At 37.1% G+C, this 19,894-nt stretch overlaps 2 protein-coding genes across 2 annotated transcripts; one reads left to right on the top strand and one right to left on the bottom strand.

The window, feature by feature from the left end:
• Positions 1 to 4,456: 4,456 nt before the first annotated feature.
• On the top strand, positions 4,457 to 5,711 carry LOC104239105 (uncharacterized). The gene is made up of 3 exons (XM_009793636.2): positions 4,457 to 4,661; positions 4,790 to 4,934; positions 5,036 to 5,711. Exons 1-3 carry the CDS (start codon positions 4,472 to 4,474, stop codon positions 5,556 to 5,558), a joined length of 858 nt encoding a protein of 285 aa, XP_009791938.1. The 5' UTR covers positions 4,457 to 4,471; the 3' UTR covers positions 5,559 to 5,711.
• Positions 5,712 to 12,721: 7,010 nt separating this feature from the next.
• LOC104239106 (endo-1,4-beta-xylanase 5-like) lies at positions 12,722 to 15,907 on the bottom strand. The gene is made up of 8 exons (XM_070157223.1): positions 15,899 to 15,907; positions 15,686 to 15,801; positions 15,525 to 15,609; positions 15,186 to 15,408; positions 14,580 to 14,749; positions 13,721 to 13,819; positions 12,842 to 13,341; positions 12,722 to 12,764 (listed from the first exon to the last, which is right to left on the bottom strand). Exons 1-8 carry the CDS (start codon positions 15,905 to 15,907, stop codon positions 12,722 to 12,724), a joined length of 1,245 nt encoding a protein of 414 aa, XP_070013324.1.
• Between the last annotated feature and the right edge of the window lie 3,987 nt (positions 15,908 to 19,894).

Raw genomic sequence — 19,894 nt, 5'->3', positions numbered from 1 at the left:
AAGAAACTCGCTAAGATTCTGACCGACATTGAAGTAGGGCAATCATAGATGAGAGAAGGAAAATGCATGCAAAATTTGGGGAAATTTTTTGTTCATTATCAATGGAACAATAGTACAAATGAGCTAGCTACACCTATATATATACAAGTTGCTAGCTGGTGCCAGCTATCTAACTAACCTCCACTACCAACATAATTAACTAATAACTAATTACAATTCACTAACTAATATAGCTAAGACGGATTAGGTCGTTAGTGCACAGTTAGGCAGTTAGCTAATTCCTTCACACAGAGCCCTCCAAATAGTCCTAAATTATGTACTTTTGAAGTCTCTTGATTATTTTTCACTTCAATATAACAAATTACATATCAACACTTGCTTAATAATTCTCTACTGTACCACCTCGAATTGGGATCCAGTCTTCTTCAGTGTATGATCTGTCCATTTTCTTCAAGTTAGACCTTGTATTTCTTACACCTGCTTCCGCCAAGAAGAAAAAGAGAAAGATACCGAAACATGAGCAATTAAGGGTGTGTTTGGTATAAAGGAAAAGGTTTTTTTTTGGAAAATAGTGATTTTATCACTTATTCCCCCTTGTTGTTAGGTGTTTGTCCAGATTTTCTTATCATAATTGGTTTTTCCATCTCATGAAGGAAAGGACAACATATTTTACCATAATTGGATTTTTCTTTTCCTAGACGGAAAATATAATTCTTTCATATTTGGCTAGTCCCTTTTCTTGTAGGAAAAGGTTTGAAGTTCTATAAATTGAAGATCCGTCCTTCTCATTCAATAGCATCCACAATGTAGTCATATAGGGTTTGAGAGTCGTGTTTAGGGGGAGGACTTTACGGAATAAGTGTTAGTCTATCACTTGTGTTTGCCTCTTCGTGAGATTGTTCTCTCAATATTTTGTACTCTTTTTTATATAGTGGATTGCTCATCTCCATCTGTGGACATAGGTCAATTGAACGAATCACGTTAAATATTTGTGTCTCTTTTATGTCAGACTTATCGTCGTTCAAGGTTTGCTTTACTAGATTCCGCATGACACCTAATTATTTCAATCTTAACAAGTGGTATCAGAGTAAGGTTCAATACAGGTTCATCTTGGCGGGTTCAGTTCTAGCCGCAACATATTTGACGATAATCATAATTTTTGTCTGAGAAATTTGACCGGTATGCTACGCACGTTGAGAAAAACTTTGTGGTGGAGATGTGATCCTATTGAAGGCTATGGGAAGAAGGTGGATCAAGTTTATTTTGTCAGAAAATTCAGGCCAAGAAGGAGAATTGTTAGGTGTTTATCTAGATTTTCTTACCATAATTGGTTTTCCTATCTCATGAAGGAAAGGATGACATATTTACCATAATTGGGTTTTTCTTTTCCTAGAAGAAAAATATAATTCTTCAATATTTGGCTAGTCCCTTTTCTTGTAGGAAAAGGTTTGGAGTTTTATAAATTGAAGATCTGTCTTTCTCATTCAGTAGCATCCACAATGTAGCCATATGGGGTTTGAGTCGTGTTTAGGGGGAGAACTTTACGGAACAAGTGTTAGTGTGTCACTTGTATTTTCCTCTTCGTGAGATTGTTCTCTCGATATTTTGTACTCTTTTTATATAGTGGATTGCTCATCTACATCTGTGGACATAGGTCAATTGAACGAATCACGTTAAATGTTTGTGTCTCTTTTATGTTGGACTTATCGTCGTTCAAGGTTTGCTTTACTAGATTCTGCGTGACACCTAATTATTTCGATCCTAACAAGTGGTATCAGAGTGAGGTTCAAGACAGGTTCATCTTGGCAGGTTCAGTTCTAGCCGCAACATATTTGATGATAATCGTAATTTTTATCTGAGAAATCTGACCGGTATGCTACGCACGTTGAGAAAAACTTTGTGGTGGAGATTTGGATATGCGATCCTGTTGAAGGCTATGGGAAGAAGATGGATCAAGTTTATTTTGTTAGAAAATTCAGGCCAAAAGGGAGAATTATTAGGTGTTTATCCAGATTTTCTTACCATAATTGGTTTTCCTATCTCGTGAAGGAAAGGATGACATATTTACCATAATTGGGTTTTTCCTTTCCTATAAGAAAAATATAATTCTTCCATATTTGGCTAGTCCTTTTTCTTGTAGGAAAAGGTTTGGAGTTCTATAAATTGAAGATCCGTTCTTCTCATTTAGTAGCATCCATAATGTAGCCATATGGGATTTGAGAGTCGTGTTTAGGGGGAGAACTTTACGGAACAAGTGTTAGTGTGTCACTTGTGTTTGCCTCTTCGCGAAGTTGTTCTCTCGATATTTTGTACTCTCTTTTATATAGTGGATTGCTCATCTCCATCGTGGACATAGGTCAATTGACCGAACCACATTAAATGTTTGTGTCTCTTTTGGTATTTCTCTTTTGTTGTCGGACTTATCATCGTTCAAGGTTTACTTTGTTAGATTTTGCATGACACCTGATTATTTCAATCCTAACACTTGTTTGGTTGGTGAGTGAAAAACTTTTTATGGAAAAGATTTTCTAGTGTTTCCCTCAAATCCCCATGTTTCCTGTGCCCCCACCCCACCACAAATACTCAACGAGACTCTATTTTCTTCAAAAATTTAATTAATCTTTTAAAAATTCACACATTCAAATGAATTAATGTGATGCTTTACTTAGTGGGTGTTTGGACATAAAAATAGTAAAATTCCAAACAAAAAAAAAGTATAAAAGAATTCAAGTAAAAATGGTATTTAAAAATTAGAGTTGTGTTTGGACATGAATATAATTTTGGGTTGTTTTCGAATTTCTGTGAGTGATCTGAGTGAAAAAAAAAATGAAAAACAAGTTTTTGGAGTTTTTCAAATTTTCGAAAATTTCAAAATTCATATTCAAGTGAAAATTGGAAATTTTATGGCCAAACACTGATTTCGAAAATAAAAGTGGAAATTTTTTGTAAAAAAGTGAATTCTTTTAATGTCCAAACGGGCTCTTATTCACGCAAAATCAACGTTGAAATTTGTATTCCATAACCAAAGAACTCTCTTTTTGTTTGAAAAAAGAAAGTACCCGTTTTATTGAAATGAAAGAAAAAAAAATCTACTAATGAAAAGAAAGTATTTTTTTGTTAAAATGAACGGAAATACCTTTTTTACATCATGATAAAAATACTCATTTTGCTGAAATGAATAAAAAAATATTCTATCTATAACATGAAAAGAAAGTACTCTTAATAATATTTTTATTTAAGGTCGGGGTTGGGGGTAGGATGGCGTGGGTGTGTGGCGGGTGGGAGTGGGTAGGGCATGTGTGAGTGGGATAGGGGTGGAGTGGCTGGCGTGTGGGGATGGGGAATCAGATGGGGAAGATTGAAAAAGCATTTTGAAAAATATTTGGGAAAACATGAAAAAAAATGGGTTCATGAGAAAAATATTTTTCAAAATATTTAAGCTAGTCAAATATTTTTACCCTGGATGAAAAATGAAATTTCGTGTGATTGAGCTAAATTAAGACCTCAAATGTATAAAAGGATCCCAAAATGTTACAATTAGTGGCAACAAGTTGGTAAGTCTTTATTACTTCTAACTATTTTTTCGTTTTCCATCCGGTGTCCGATATCCGTATTGTAGCCCGACTTTATCTGGATTCGCGCCGGATAAGGCCCCATTCGGGGGGTAGCACTCCCTACCAAGGATTTTTTCATACCCAGGGCTCGAACTCGAGACCTCTGGTTAAGGGAGGAGCAGGCCTATTCACTGCATCACATCCTTTGATGGTCTTCTACCCGTTATATATATATATAGCATAATACTAGCAAATGTAAATTTGGTTGAAAGCACACCCCTCATCCCCCACCTCCGGTTCTTGATGCTGCACATGCAATGTGTTCTCCCTATACATTGGGTTATACAATCTCACTAGATAGTATTCCCTCCCTCTTAATTTATGTAGCATATTTTAACTAGATACAAAATTAAAAAAATAATAATAATTTTTTAAAAATTTGTGGTATAAAGCAATCCTGAAAAGTTGGTGTGACTATATATCATCTCATTAAGGATAAAAGCAGAATTTTAAATTTTAAATTAATTTTAAATATAAAAAGATAGTAATTTATTATGGACAAGTAAAAAAGAAAATATATCATATAAATTGGGACAAGGAGAATAATATTTAATATTTACATTGTGCTAGAAATGCTATAAATATCACGTAATTACTGTGAAGATAAATCGAAAACCTTGTAACTGTTTCCACCAAAAAAAAAAACTAACCCAGTTGATTATCATTTTAAAAAAATACTCCAATAAAAAAGAAAAGCCAAAACTAATAAAAGTTCAAAAGTTAGTTATCACACGAGGCACTTCGAGATAACGCGCGCGGCTGGCTATCTTGCTTATAAATAGTGGTGGTAAGTTGTAAATCTCCCCTCTCTCTCTCTCTCTGTGAATTTAGTAGAAGAAAGAATCAAGAAGTTCAAAATGTCTAATCAACAAAGGGATAAAGAAGCTCAAACGCAAGAAGTTGATGATAGAGAAAGAGATGCAACAATGGCGCCCACAGTAACAAAGGCTATCTTTCACTACTTGTCTGATGATGATCAAGAAGATCATCCCATTACTAAGAAGTTAAGAACTGCTGGTTCTTTCCAAATCAATGACTGCAATCTAAGTACGTCACTCCGTTTCTGATTATTGTTAATTTTCCAATTTAAAAACCCCTGTTTCGTTCTTTATATGAATAATGGTGCATGGTAAGAAAGTATGCGAGTTAGTTCACATGGTTTTTGTTAATTGCAGTGATCAAGAATGTATCTGATGCTACAGTGGACCCTAGAGATTTAGTTCACGAAGCAATATTGGAGAAAGTCAGGAATGAGGAACCAATCATCACCAATGAAGAAAGGATTGAGGACCATACTCTGCAACTCACCGCCAAATCTGGGTATATATTATATTTTCTTGTTTGATCATATCCGACTGTGATTCTTGAAGTATTATATCTTATAAGTATTGATTTGCTGTTGTATATATATGTATGTGCAGAGGCCAAATGATTACATCTACAAAAAGAGAAAAGTTTTTTTCCAAGAGACTAACAAAATATGATCTTAACCGTAGCTTTGGCGGTGGCTTAAAACTCCCACTGAAACTAGTCACAGACAATATCCTCGTTCATATTTCTGCACCTGCTGACGGTGATGAAGGAAAACCACTAACTTTAGTTGATCATGAGGGGGGAAAGTGGGACATGTTATTTGTGCTTAAAAGCAAAAAATACTATCTCAGAGGAGAATGGTATAACTATGTGGAAAAATATGAATTGAAAGATTCAGACACCATCATTATTGAGAAGATAACAATTAGCAAGGAGCAAGTAAAAGAAGTAGTGGGTTTTGCTGCAGTGAATCAGATTGGGGATCACGATTGGGACACCATCTGTAAAGATCAGCAAATTGAAACTAAAGATATAGGCAAAGCTGAAGTTGCGTATGAAATCACAATTGAGAGAGGCCCTGAAAATACTGTAACAGAGCAAGAAGATGATGACAGTGGTGATGAGGAGTAAGCTAGTCTCTTATGTGATATTTGTAATAGACAGTAGCTAGCTAGAAATAATCCATTCATCCATTAGTATTTGAATTTGATAGATAAACAGAATATATAGTGGTATGAAAATAGATTTCAGTTCACCTTATATTGTTTCATACTCATAGACAACCTTATTGTGCTTACATGTATCAAGTTTGTTGGTTGTCAATGGATGTCTCTCAGTATAGCATAAAACAAATATATGTGAATTTTGATGTTAGAATTTCATAAATGACTCACTCATCAATATAGGAGTAAGTGGATTCTACGGTATATTCATAATACTGTAGATGTCGGGTTAGTTTTTGAGCAGGAAGACAATCAGTTTGTAGTTGGATATTGTGACTCAGATTTTGCGGGTGATATGGACAAACGAAGATCAACTACTGGTTATGTGTTTACTTTTGCAAAGGCACCAGTTAGTTGGAAGTCTACTTTGCAGTCAACAGTTGCTTTGTCTACAACAGAGGCAGAGTACATGGCTATTACAGAGGCTGTGAAAGAGGCAATTTGGCTTCAAGGATTGCTAAAGGAGCTTGGTGTTGAACAAAAAGGTATCACAATTTTTTGTGATAGTCAAAGTGCTATTCAATTAGCGAAGAACCAAGTTTATCATGCAAGGACGAAGCATATTGATGTTCGGTATCATTTCGTACGAGAAATCATAGAAGAAGGAGGAGTCACAGTGAAGAAAATTCATACTACGGAGAATCCTGCTGATATGCTAACTAAGGTGGTGACTGCGATCAAGTTTCAACATTGTTTGGATTTGATCAACATTGTTGAACACTGAAGATTGAAGATGAAGACACAACCAAAATTTGTTATTGAGAGAGAATTGAAAATGTGGAATTTTGCCAAGGTGGAGATTTGTTGAAGTTTGGCAAAATGCCAAAGTCCCACATTGGTTGGGAGTTAAGTTTGGAAGGGATTTTTCCCCTATAAAAGAAGGCCTAATGTTTAGGATTGAAACACACCTCTCATTTGCCTTCTCATCTGTTTAAGGCATTTGTATCTTCTCTCTTTAGTATTATTTCACTTGTATTTTTGGAGTGAAATAAAATATTGGTTGTGTCCGAGGAGTAGGCAAAATTAGCCGAACCTCGTAAATTCTGGTGTTCCCTTTATTGTTGCTTTATTGTCTTATTTATTATTTGGTGGCTGTCATAATTTTTGGTATAGTAGTTGTGACTTATTCACACTATATACATTTGGCTTCCGCAACAATTGGTATCAGAGCCAAGGTACTGTCTAAGTATGCTCTGTGGTTGCAGCATAGTCTGATCTTCCACATCAGAAAAGATTTATCTTGGTAACTGAGTCAAGGTTCTGTCTGAGTATGCTCTGTAGTTGCAGCTTAGTCTGATCTTCTACATCAGAAAGGAAATAATCTTGATTTGTGTCGTCAGCTATTAAATAATATTTGTGTCAAATATGGGGGACAATAAACAAGAAGAATCTACATCAAGTGTCAACAATACGTCATCATTGGCATCTTCGCTTATGACAAGAATTGTGTCAAATGCGAAATTTGCGGTAGAAATTTTTGACGGGTCCGGACATTTTGGGATGTGGCAAGGCGAGGTTCTAGATGTCCTTTTTCAACAAGGGCTAGATCTGGCCATTGAAGAAAAGAAACCAGATGTTATTGGAGAAGAAGATTGGAGAATTATCAACCGTGTTGCTTGCGGTACCATTCGATCCTACCTTGCTAGAGAGCAGAAATATCCATACACAAAGGAAACTTCTGCAAGTAAATTATGGAAAGCACTAGAGGATAAATTTTTGAAGAAAAACAGTCAAAATAAATTGTACATGAAGAAGAGACTGTTTCACTTCACCTATGTTCCTGGTACCACGATGAATGAACATATCACCAGTTTCAATAAGTTGGTCACAGATTTGCAAAATATGGATACAACTTATGATGATGGTGACTTGGCCTTAATGTTGTTGGCGTCACTTCCTGATGAGTACGAGCACCTTGAAACTACTCTACTCCATGGAAATGACGAAGTTTCTCTCAGAGAAGTTTGTTCGGCTTTGTACAGCTATGAACAAAGAAAGCGAGAAAAACAGAAGGGCGGAGAAGGAGAAGCACTATTTGTGAGGGGTCGTCCTCAAAATCAAACGAGGACAAAGAAGGGAAGATCCAAGTCAAGATCCAGACCCAGCAAAGATGAATGTGCCTTTTGTCGAGAAAAAGGGCACTGGAAGAAAGACTGTCCGAAGTTGAAGAATAAGGCCAAACATAACAATGGAAAGGCCATTATGGATTCAAATGTAGCTGATTGTGATGATTCAGACTTCTCATTAGTTACAACAGAGTCATCAACATCTTCAGACATATGGTTGATGGACTCGGCTTGTAGCTATCATATGTGTCCCAACAGGGACTGGTTCGTGGAATTTCAAGAAGGAGAATATGGAGTCGTCCACACAGCGGATAACAGCCCTCTTACCTCATATGGCATTGGTTCAATACGATTAAGGAACCATGATGGAATGATCAGAACATTGATAGATGTTCGATATGTACCGGATTTGAAGAAGAATCTCATCTCTGTGGGAGCCCTAGAATCAAAAGGGTTCAAAATCATTGCAGAAAATGGAGTGATGAGAGTATGCTCCGGTGCACTAGTGGTAATGAAGGCTAATCGGAAGAATAATAATATGTACCGCTATCGTGGCAGTACAGTTATTGGGACAGCGACAGTGACATCCAGTGACGACAAAGAGGCAGAAGCAACCAAGCTATGGCACATGCGCTTGGGACATGCTGGAGGAAAATCCTTGAAAACTCTATCAGATCAAGGATTGTTAAAAGGAGTAAAGGCTTGCAACTTGGAGTTTTGTGAGCATTGTGTCAAAGGGAAACAGACAAGGGTTAAATTTGGTACAGCGATCCATAATACTAAAGACATTTTGGATTATGTACACTCTGATGTTTGGGGTCCTTCCAAAACACCTTCATTGGGTGGGAAGCACTATTTTGTAACCTTTGTTGATGATTTTTCTCGAAGAGTGTGGGTGTATACAATGAAAAACAAAGATGAAGTGCTGGGAATTTTTCTCAAATGGAAGACGATGGTGGAGAATCAAACAGGCAGGAGGATCAAGTGTATTCGCACAGACAATGGAGGTGAATACAAAAATGATCATTTCAATAAGGTCTGTGAAAATGATGGCATCGTCCGACACTTCACTGTTAGACATACACCACAACAGAATGGAGTGGCAGAACGTATGAACCGGACCTTGCTGGAGAAGGTACGGTGTATGTTGTCCAATGCTGGCTTGGGCAAAGAATTTTGGGCTGAGGCAATTACATATGCATGTCACCTCATTAATCGTCTACCATCTGCTGCTATTGATGGCAAAACACCATTTGAAAAATGGTACGGAAAACCTGCTGTAGATTATAACTCTTTGCACGTGTTTGGCTCAACTGCATATTATCATGTGACGGAGTCAAAATTGGATCCAAGGGCAAAGAAGGCTATTTTTATGGGAATTACTTCTGGAGTCAAAGGATATCGCTTATGGTGCCCTATGACAAAGAAAGTAATATTCAGCAGAGATGTTACCTTTGATGAATTTGCTATGGTAAATAAGGTAACAGAAGATACCAAACAAAATGAAGGTGCTTCTAAGCAGGTGGAGTTTGAGGGAAAATTTATTTTTCCTACACAAGAAGCAGAGGAGGAAACAAATGAAGATTACCCTCTGGAAGGAGAGCCAGTAGAGGAGATTCCAACTCAGGAATCTCAACAACAACTTGAATCAATAGCAACCAGCAGGCCAAAAAGAACAATAACGAAACCTGTTCGTCTCATAGAGACGGTTGCTTGTGCAACCTCAATTGTAGCTGATGATGTTCCTACTACTTATAAAGACGCTGTCCAAAGTTCAGAAGAAGATAAGTGGAGGATTGCCATGAATGATGAAATACAGTCCCTTCATCAGAATCATACATGGAGATTGGCCAATCTCCCGAAGGGAAAGAAAGCAATTGGGTGCAAATGGGTATTTGCAAAGAAGGAAGGATTTCCTAACCAAGTAGATGTTCGCTACAAAGCAAGATTGGTGGCCAAAGGATATGCTCAAAAAGAGGGAATTGATTACAATGAAGTGTTTTCTCCAGTTGTAAAACATTCCTCCATTAGAATTATGTTGGCTTTGGTAGCACAATTGGATTTGGAACTAGTTCAGATGGATGTAAAAACTGCGTTTTTACATGGAAACTTGGAGGAGGAAATCTACATGACTCAGCCAGAAGGATTCAAAGTTGCTGGAAAAGAAAATATGGTGTGCAAACTTGAAAAATCGTTGTACGGATTGAAACAATCTTCTAGACAATGGTACAAGCGATTTGACGAGTTTATGTTGCGGCAAGGGTACAAGAGAAGCAAATACGATCATTGTGTGTATTTGCACAAGCTTAAAGATGGTTCCTTTGTATATCTTCTCCTATATGTTGATGATATGTTGATAGCTTCCAAGAATTCGGAAGAAATTGATAAGTTGAAGATTCAACTGAAGAAGGAGTTCGAGATGAAGGATTTGGGTGAGGCAAAGAAAATTCTTGGCATGGAGATAATTAGAGATAGACGTTCAAAGAAACTCTGTTTATCTCAAAAGGAATATTTGAAGAGAGTACTTCAACGTTTTGGCATAGATGACAAGACTAAGCCAGTTAGTACTCCACTTGCTTCCCATTTTAAGCTAAGTACTACTATGTCGCCAATGGATGAAGCTGAACGAGAGTATATGTCAAAGGTACCATACGCAAATGTTGTTGGTAGCTTGATGTATGCAATGGTTTGCACAAGGCCTGACATTTCACAAGCTGTTGGAGTTATTAGCAGATATATGCACAATCCAGGGAAGGAGCATTGGCAAGCTGTGAAGTGGATTCTACGGTATATTCATAATACTGTAGATGTCGGGTTAGTTTTTGAGCAGGAAGACAATCAGTCTGTAGTTGGATATTGTGACTCAGATTTTGCGGGTGATATGGACAAACGAAGATCAACTACTGGTTATGTGTTTACTTTTGCAAAGGCACCAGTTAGTTGGAAGTCTACTTTGCAGTCAACAGTTGCTTTGTCTACAACAGAGGCAGAGTACATGGCTATTACAGATGCTGTGAAAGAGGCAATTTGGCTTCAAGGATTGCTAAAGGAGCTTGGTGTTGAACAAAAAGGTATCACAATTTTTTGTGATAGTCAAAGTGCTATTCAATTAGCGAAGAACCAAGTTTATCATGCAAGGACGAAGCACATTGATGTTCGGTATCATTTCGTACGAGAAATCATAGAAGAAGGTGGAGTCACGGTGAAGAAAATTCATACTACAGAGAATCCTGCTGATATGCTGACAAAGGTGGTGACTGCGGTCAAGTTTCAACATTGTTTGGATTTGATCAACATTGTTGAACACTGAAGATTGAAGATGAAGACACAACCAAAATTTGTTATTGAGAGAGAATTGAAAATGTGGAATTTTGCCAAGGTGGAGATTTGTTGAAGTTTGGCAAAATGCCAAAGTCCCACATTGGTTGGGAGTTAAGTTTGGAAGGGATTTTTCCCCTATAAAAGAAGGCCTAATGTTTAGGATTGAAACACACCTCTCATTTGCCTTCTCATCTGTTTAAGGCATTTGTATCTTCTCTCTTTAGTATTATTTCACTTGTATTTTTGGAGTGAAATAAAATATTGGTTGTGTCCGAGGAGTAGGCAAAATTAGCCGAACCTCGTAAATTCTGGTGTTCCCTTTATTGTTGCTTTATTGTCTTATTTATTATTTGGTGGCTGTCATAATTTTTGGTATAGTAGTTGTGACTTATTCACACTATATACATTTGGCTTCCGCAACAGTTATTACCATCACCAGCAGCTGGCCCTCTCTGTTTAATGCTACGTCTCTGGTATGTAATTTCATATCGGTTGGAGTTGACTATATATAGTTCTACTTTTAGTTTGATTCAGCTGATGATGATCATGGTGCACTGTTACCTTTTCAAGAAGTAAAGTTAACAATTTGTGTTTATCAGTATATTCCTCCCATCCTTCTCCAAGATAGTATTCATCCTCCACCCTATGCACCAATTCCATTGCACAAGAACTGTTCCCAATTATGGGTAGAGGTACTTCTTCTCCTATTTAGGAAGATGAGGTTCATGGACATTCTCTTCACTTTTCAACATATTGAATTTCTTGATTTTTTTAGCGTCTAGTTCTTCGAAAGTATATGTTATCATCTTCTAAAGAGAGACTATCAAAGTTCTAAAATGAATATGGTCTTTCAACTTTCACCGTAATTTATAGCTCTAGTATGAGGTGTACCGTGCACCCTTATTCAAAGCGCATCTTCTTTTATTTCCCAACTAGAACTAGAATATATATACTTACAAATAACTGAGGGATTAAAAGTACAATTTTTCCTAAGAATGTAGTATACATTTCTTATTCATCTTACGTAACGATACACGTTAATTTTTCTCATATAGAAATAGGGATTAGTACTGGGTTTGGATCCTTATTTGTAATTTTAATTTCCCTGATGATTTGCTTGAGAGAATAAGGATCATAAAGTGTGACAATGTAGTCTCCAAGAAAACCATAATATTTATAAAGTCCTTTGGAATTTGTTTTCCCATTTAGCTCGGGCGTTCTCCATTCTGCCATGAGCTTGTCGACAACATCTCCTGCTCTCGTGTTCTTGAAATTGTCATCGGTCAAGCATAAGCCAGTGCAATTTGCTCCTGGCTTCCATGGTGCCCACACTATCATTCCTTCCACTCCTGGATGTGCAAATGCCTCTCTCATTATTTCTTCTAGGTAAACTGCCTGTTATAACATATATTGCATATTCTTTGTCAACAAAAATTGCAATATATATAGGACTGACCTTAAGAAGAGAAAAGGGCAGCCCAGTGCACAAATTAAAGCAGTGGTTGGTACCTGATTTGTGGTGTTCTGAACATCCATTTCAGTTAGCCAAATGGGCATTTTGGTTTCACTGAGAAAATCAAAGACAGCTCGTATGTAAGGCATATTTGGTTTTCCTGAAGGAAAATGAGCTTGTAGTCCAAATCCTATGGTCAAGTTCTCGTTGCCTGGATATGACCTGATCTCTCTAAACCTTTTTATATACTTGTGTGGACCTGCATATATATCTCCTGGAATTTCAAGGGTATTAAACTCATTCAGATATAAAGTTGCATTAGGATCTATGACATGGGCTATATGATAGAACATCCCAGAAGCCTGTGGTCCAATCTTATCTTCGAAAAAATGGAAGTGCAAGTTCTCATTCACGACATCCCACTCGAAAATATCATTCAAGTATCGAGCCATGACAGAGGCCAGACGCCTCACGGCTGTAGCTAAAAGCTCTTTGGGTGTCATGCGGTGCAGCCAATCCTGATTCATTTTAGGTTTGTCCCATAGAACAGTGTGGCCTCTAATTGCTATCCCATGATCCTTGAAGAATTGGAACATGGCATCTGGTACTGTGTAGTTTTCTATCCCTTGACGACTTTCAGTCCAGTACCACTTCATTTGATTGGTGAATACGCTTGCTGTAAAACCCTTTTGAAGAAACCATTCTTGATATTTCTTGTATTGGAGGAAGGTATCTGTAACACCACAACCAACATGGAAAAGGGGTTTTCTGAACTTGATGTTTACTTTCACTCCCCGGACTGGTCTTGCTAATTTGTCCGTTATTTGCAGCAAAATTTTCCTCTTTCTTACCTTCACAAGTCCACACAACCATATTTCATCAGAACGAGTTTCATTCATTATACATTTTTTACGTATGCATACCATATGGTTCATATAAGAAACATTAGCGAGTACTGTGGGACCTGTTTAGATCCACAAATATACTTCCTCCCTTACACACTTTTCTTATTAGTCACATTTCCATATTTGGAAATTATTTAATTTTAAACTTCTATTTTATCATAAGTAAAAATCTTTTATAGTCACGTAAATGTGATGATCTCATAAAGCTTTAAACCCTTTAACCTTATAAGATTATAAGTTTCAAATTTTTTTTTTTTCCTTTCAAATCAAACTACATCAGATAAATTGAAACAGTAATAAAATTATAGACGTGTAAATAGCTTACCCGCCTTATGGCTCTCTGTTGGTGAACAAGCCATTCGGTTTGGTTGAACTCCTTCAGGGAAACATTATCCACCCAAAATTCAGCGGTCTTATTGTAACACTGAAATAACAAAAGTTATTAATTAGTACCAAGAGATGTCAACTTGTATGCACATGTGAAAGTTTCATTATGACTAGTTTTATCTATTAATCTAGGACTAGGATCTACAGAAATTGCCAGAACGAGTATGTTGAAAAATGTAGAGGAGAAGAAACTTAGTAGTTTAAATTATACGCACTAATATTTACATAAGAAGTCCTTTAAATTATACGCACTAATGTAAATAATATTTACATAAGAAGTCCTTTAAATTTGCAAAAGCGTTCACTTTTTTGATTAACTTCAGGCAGAAAATCATTTTGTGAGAAGACACTTACTCATCTCTAACGGAACCAGTGCCAGCTCCATGCTGAAGCAAGTACGGCACTAGTTTTAGGCCCCCAAATTTGGGGACATAATTGTTTTAGCAATTATAGATTTATAGTTTTCTTTAAAAAAAATATTAAGTACCTTTAGAAAAAAAAAAAAGTGAACTTTTTCATATAAAATGAATGATAATTTTCTTATACATGTGAATAAACCAGAATAATTATTATGGGATGTCAGTTACCATCTTATACTGGTTACTAATCAATTAATGCTTGATATAGAGAAGCACTTGTAACTTATCTAGTGACATGATAATAGTATAAAAATGTTTTCACTCAAAAGTATAAAAGTTTACTCCAAATAAAAAGTGTCATTGACACTAGTAAATGTATATGCGATTTTTTATTTAATTATAAAAATAGATTAAGAAGTAGATGTAAGGGCTTATTACTAGGAAATGGAGATCAGTTAGAAGAGAAAATTCTGGTTGAAAGCCTCCTTTAAGCATGGTCCAACAACCAGGATAGGCATTTCCAGAGGCAATAACCCTCATTGAGTTTCCTGGAGTTGTTATTACAGCAGACACCGTTGTCTCACTTCCTTCACTAACTCGCACCCAAGCTGGAAAAGAAAAAGAAAAAAGAAAAAGGATTCATAATAACCAACCAACCGAACTTATAGTTGTCGATTCATGAACAAGTAAAGGGAAACTCAGTGGACAAAGCATCTCGCATTCACGTAGGGTCCAAGGAAGGGCCACAGCCCTACCGGTGCAATAGACAGCCTGCCCTAATATAAGTATTAATGGCGGTTTCCATCGCTCAAACACATACTTATAGGTCGTAGGGAGACAATTTTACCGTTGCTCCAATGCACCAATTCTAATTCATGAACAAGTAAATACCTGAAAATGTATAATATTCGGGGAAGGGCCGCAACCCTAGACAGTCTACCTTGATGCAAATATTAGTGGCTGAACCCGTGACCTATAGGTCATACAGAGACAACTTTACCATTGTTCCAAGGCTCCCATTCTAATTCATGAACAAGTAAATACCTGAAAATGTATAATATTTCCCTTTGTCCATATAAACTTGTTGGGAGAAAGTTTCATTATTCTGGCTCCTATTATAGGCCACCATGAAGTTGTTCCCCGAAAAAGTCCGTCTTACTTCAAGGCTGGCACCTGCATAAGATGTCCATCCATCCAACCCTAGCTCAAATTTAGGGTTTCTCAGCTTTCCTCCTTTATATTGAACACGTTGAGGCTCAGCCAAGCACTGATAATAATGAGAATGAATATTAATAAGTTTATCACCCCTTAGTGTATATATATATATAATAGTATTACATTAAAGCTAACAAGTAAAGATTGTTACAAAAATAAGGTTGTTACTTCAATACTGGCATTGTAATTATAAGCTGCTCCATCAACTCCATGTCCTCCTAAAGGAACCACAAATAGTTTGTAAGAAACACAACTTTAATTTATAATAGACAACTACACATTAGATTATCTAAACTTTCAATGGTCTTTTTTTAAAATTAATTTATTACCTTAAACCAAAATTGGAAAAACAGAAAAAAGAAATAAGGGGACTTGAACCTTCAAAAAATAGGAGGCAACATAGAATTACTCCATATGCACACGAAACTGTCCTAAGAAAAAGATCCTGAAAAGTAAGTGGAGTTAACATCAGCGAAAGAAGAATTGCATAAATAAAATTTCTCTAAAAGGAAGAATATAATGCATTGGAATATGATTACTACCACTGCCATCTCAATGTATGAGGAATAATCTTTTTCTTTTTTATCAAAAGGCCACAATTCTCAAGATTGTGGTCTTGACAAGTTTTGCAGAGGACATGACAGCCCGTAATTCACCAGAGGTTGAATAACTCCCAAGAACCGAGTAGTAACGTTATATTTGGAAAACATAAAAATGAAAAGAGTAATTAAGTTATAATTAATTCTTCCCAATTAATTAACTGCATACGTTCGCTTTCTTCTATACATTTAACCATTTCCTTGGATTATCTTTCTTTTAAAGAACAAATTGAGTAAGTTACTCTCGTACGTACGTGGACATATGATGGTAAAAAGTTATTGTGCCAGATAAATTGTTATTGTTATCATAAGGCATAGAGGTGGGCCATCTGCACCACAGAATGTAGTAACTATTTGGCAGCATGAAATACGACCCTTGTTTTTCCTAAAACAGAGTGGGTTGATCTAGTGGTGAGCACCCTCTACTTCCAACCAAGAGTTTGTGAGTACGAGTCATCTCAAGCGCAAGGTGGGGAGTTCTTGGAAGAAGGTATTGTTGAAGTTTGGCAAAATGCCAAAGTCCCACATTGGTTGGGAGTTAAGTTTGGGGGAGATTTTTCCCCTATAAAAGAAGGTCTAATGTTTAGGATTGAAACACACCTCTCATTTGCCTTCTCATCTGTTTAAGGCATTTGTATCTTCTCTCTTTAGTATTATTTCACTTGTATTTTTGGAGTGAAATAAAATATTGGTTGTGTCCGAGGAGTAGGCAAAATTAGCCGAACCTCGTAAATTCTGGTGTTCCCTTTATTGTTGCTTTATTGTCTTATTTATTATTTGGTGGCTGTCATAATTTTTGGTATAGTAGTTGTGACTTATTCACACTATATACATTTGGCTTCCGCAACAATTGGTATCAGAGCCAAGGTACTGTCTAAGTATGCTCTGTGGTTGCAGCATAGTCTGATCTTCCACATCAGAAAAGATTTATCTTGGTAACTGAGTCAAGGTTCTGTCTGAGTATGCTCTGTGGTTGCAGCTTAGTCTGATCTTCTACATCAGAAAGGAAATAATCTTGATTTGTGTCGTCAGCTATTAAATAATATTTGTGTCAAATATGGGAGACAATAAACAAGAAGAATCTACATCAAGTGTCAACAATACGTCATCATTGGCATCTTCGCTTATGACAAGAATTGTGTCAAATGCGAAATTTGCGGTAGAAATTTTTGACGGGTCCGGACATTTTGGGATGTGGCAAGGCGAGGTTCTAGATGTCCTTTTTCAACAAGGGCTAGATCTGGCCATTGAAGAAAAGAAACCAGATGTTATTGGAGAAGAAGATTGGAAGATTCTCAACCGTGTTGCTTGCGGTACCATTCGATCCTACCTTGCTAGAGAGCAGAAATATCCATACACAAAGGAAACTTCTGCAAGTAAATTATGGAAAGCACTAGAGGATAAATTTTTGAAGAAAAACAGTCAAAATAAATTGTACATGAAGAAGAGACTGTTTCACTTCACCTATGTTCCTGGTACCACGATGAATGAACATATCACCAGTTTCAATAAGTTGGTCACAGATTTGCAAAATATGGATACAACTTATGATGATGGTGACTTGGCCTTAATGTTGTTGGCGTCACTTCCTGATGAGTACGAGCACCTTGAAACTACTCTACTCCATGGAAATGACGAAATTTCTCTCAGAGAAGTTTGTTCGGCTTTGTACAGCTATGAACAAAGAAAGCGAGAAAAACAGAAGGGCGGAGAAGGAGAAGCACTATTTGTGAGGGGTCATCCTCAAAATCAAACGAGGACAAAGAAGGGAAGATCAAAGTCAAGATCCAGACCCAGCAAAGATGAATGTGCCTTTTGTCGAGAAAAAGGGCACTGTAAGAAAGACTGTCCGAAGTTGAAGAATAAGGCCAAACATAACAATGGAAAGGCCATTATGGATTCAAATGTAGCTGATTGTGATGATTCAGATTTCTCATTAGTTACAACAGAGTCATCAACATCATCAGACATATGGTTGATGGACTCGGCTTGTAGCTATCATATGTGTCCCAACAGGGACTGGTTCGTGGAATTTCAAGAAGGAGAATATGGAGTCGTCCACACAGCGGATAACAGCCCTCTTACCTCATATGGCATTGGTTCAATACGATTAAGGAACCATGATGGAATGATCAGAACATTAACAGATGTTCGATATGTACCGGATTTGAAGAAGAATCTCATCTCTGTGGGAGCCCTGGAATCAAAAGGGTTTAAAATCATTGCAGAAAATGGAGTGATGAGAGTATGCTCCGGTGCACTAGTGATAATGAAGGCTAATCGGAAGAATAATAATATGTACCGCTATCGTGGCAGTACAGTTATTGGGATAGTGACAGTGACATCCAGTGACGACAAATAGGCAGAAGCAACCAAGCTATGGCACATGCGCTTGGGACATGCTGGAGGAAAATCCTTGAAAACTCTATCAGATCAAGGATTGTTAAAAGGAGTAAAGGCTTGCAACTTGGAGTTTTGTGAGCATTGTGTCAAAGGGAAACAGACAAGGGTTAAATTTGGTACAGCGATCCATAATACTAAAGGCATTTTGGATTATGTACACTCTGATGTTTGGGGTCCTTCCAAAACACCTTCATTGGGTGGGAAGCACTATTTTGTAACCTTTGTTGATGATTTTTCTCGAAGAGTGTGGGTGTATACAATGAAAAACAAAGATGAAGTGCTGGGAATTTTTCTCAAATGGAAGACGATGGTGGAGAATCAAACAGGCAGGAGGATCAAGTGTATTCGCACAGACAATGGAGGTGAATACAAAAATGATCATTTCAATAAGGTCTGTGAAAATGATGGCATCGTCCGACACTTCACTGTTAGACATACACCACAACAGAATGGAGTGGCAGAACGTATGAACCGGACCTTGCTGGAGAAGGTACGGTGTATGTTGTCCAATGCTGGCTTGGGCAAAGAATTTTGGGCTGAGGCAATTACATATGCATGCCACCTCATTAATCGTCTACCATCTGCTGCTATTGATGGCAAGACACCATTTGAAAAATGGTATGGAAAACCTGCTGTAGATTATAACTCTTTGCACGTGTTTGGCTCAACTGCATATTATCATGTGACGGAGTCAAAATTGGATCCAAGGGCAAAGAAGGCTATTTTTATGGGAATTACTTCTGGAGTCAAAGGATATCGCTTATGGTGTCCTATGACAAAGAAAGTAATATTCAGCAGGGATGTTACCTTTGATGAATCTATGGTAAATAAGGTAACAGAAGATACCAAACAAAATAAAGGTGCTTCTAAGCAGGTGGAGTTTGAGGGAAAATTTATTTTTCCTACACAAGAAGCAGAGGAGGAAACAAATGAAGATTACCCTCTGGAAGGAGAGCCAGTAGAGGAGATTCCAACTCAGGAACCTCAACAACAACTTGAATCAATAGCAACCAGCAGGCCAAAAAGAACAATAACGAAACCTGTTCGTCTCATAGAGACGGTTGCTTGTGCAACCTCAATTGTAGCTGATGATGTTCCTACTACTTATAAAGACGCTGTCCAAAGTTCAGAAGAAGATAAGTGGAGGATTGCCATGAATGATGAAATACAGTCCCTTCATCAGAATCATACATGGAGATTGGCCAATCTCCCGAAGGGAAAGAAAGCAATTGGGTGCAAATGGGTATTTGCAAAGAAGGAAGGATTTCCTAACCAAGTAGATGTTCGCTACAAAGCAAGATTGGTGGCCAAAGGATATGCTCAAAAGGAGGGAATTGATTACAATGAAGTATTTTCTCCAGTTGTAAAACATTCCTCCATTAGAATTATGTTGGCTTTGGTAGCACAATTGGATTTGGAACTAGTTCAGATGGATGTAAAAACTGCGTTTTTACATGGAAACTTGGAGGAGGAAATCTACATGACTCAGCCAGAAGGATTCAAAGTTGCTGGAAAAGAAAATATGGTGTGCAAACT

Source organism: Nicotiana sylvestris, chromosome 9 (genome assembly GCF_000393655.2).
Source record: "Nicotiana sylvestris chromosome 9, ASM39365v2, whole genome shotgun sequence".
Taxonomy (NCBI): domain Eukaryota; kingdom Viridiplantae; phylum Streptophyta; class Magnoliopsida; order Solanales; family Solanaceae; genus Nicotiana; species Nicotiana sylvestris.
The sequence above is the reverse complement of the archived record's forward strand: the minus strand, read 5'-3'. Positions and strand labels throughout refer to the sequence as shown.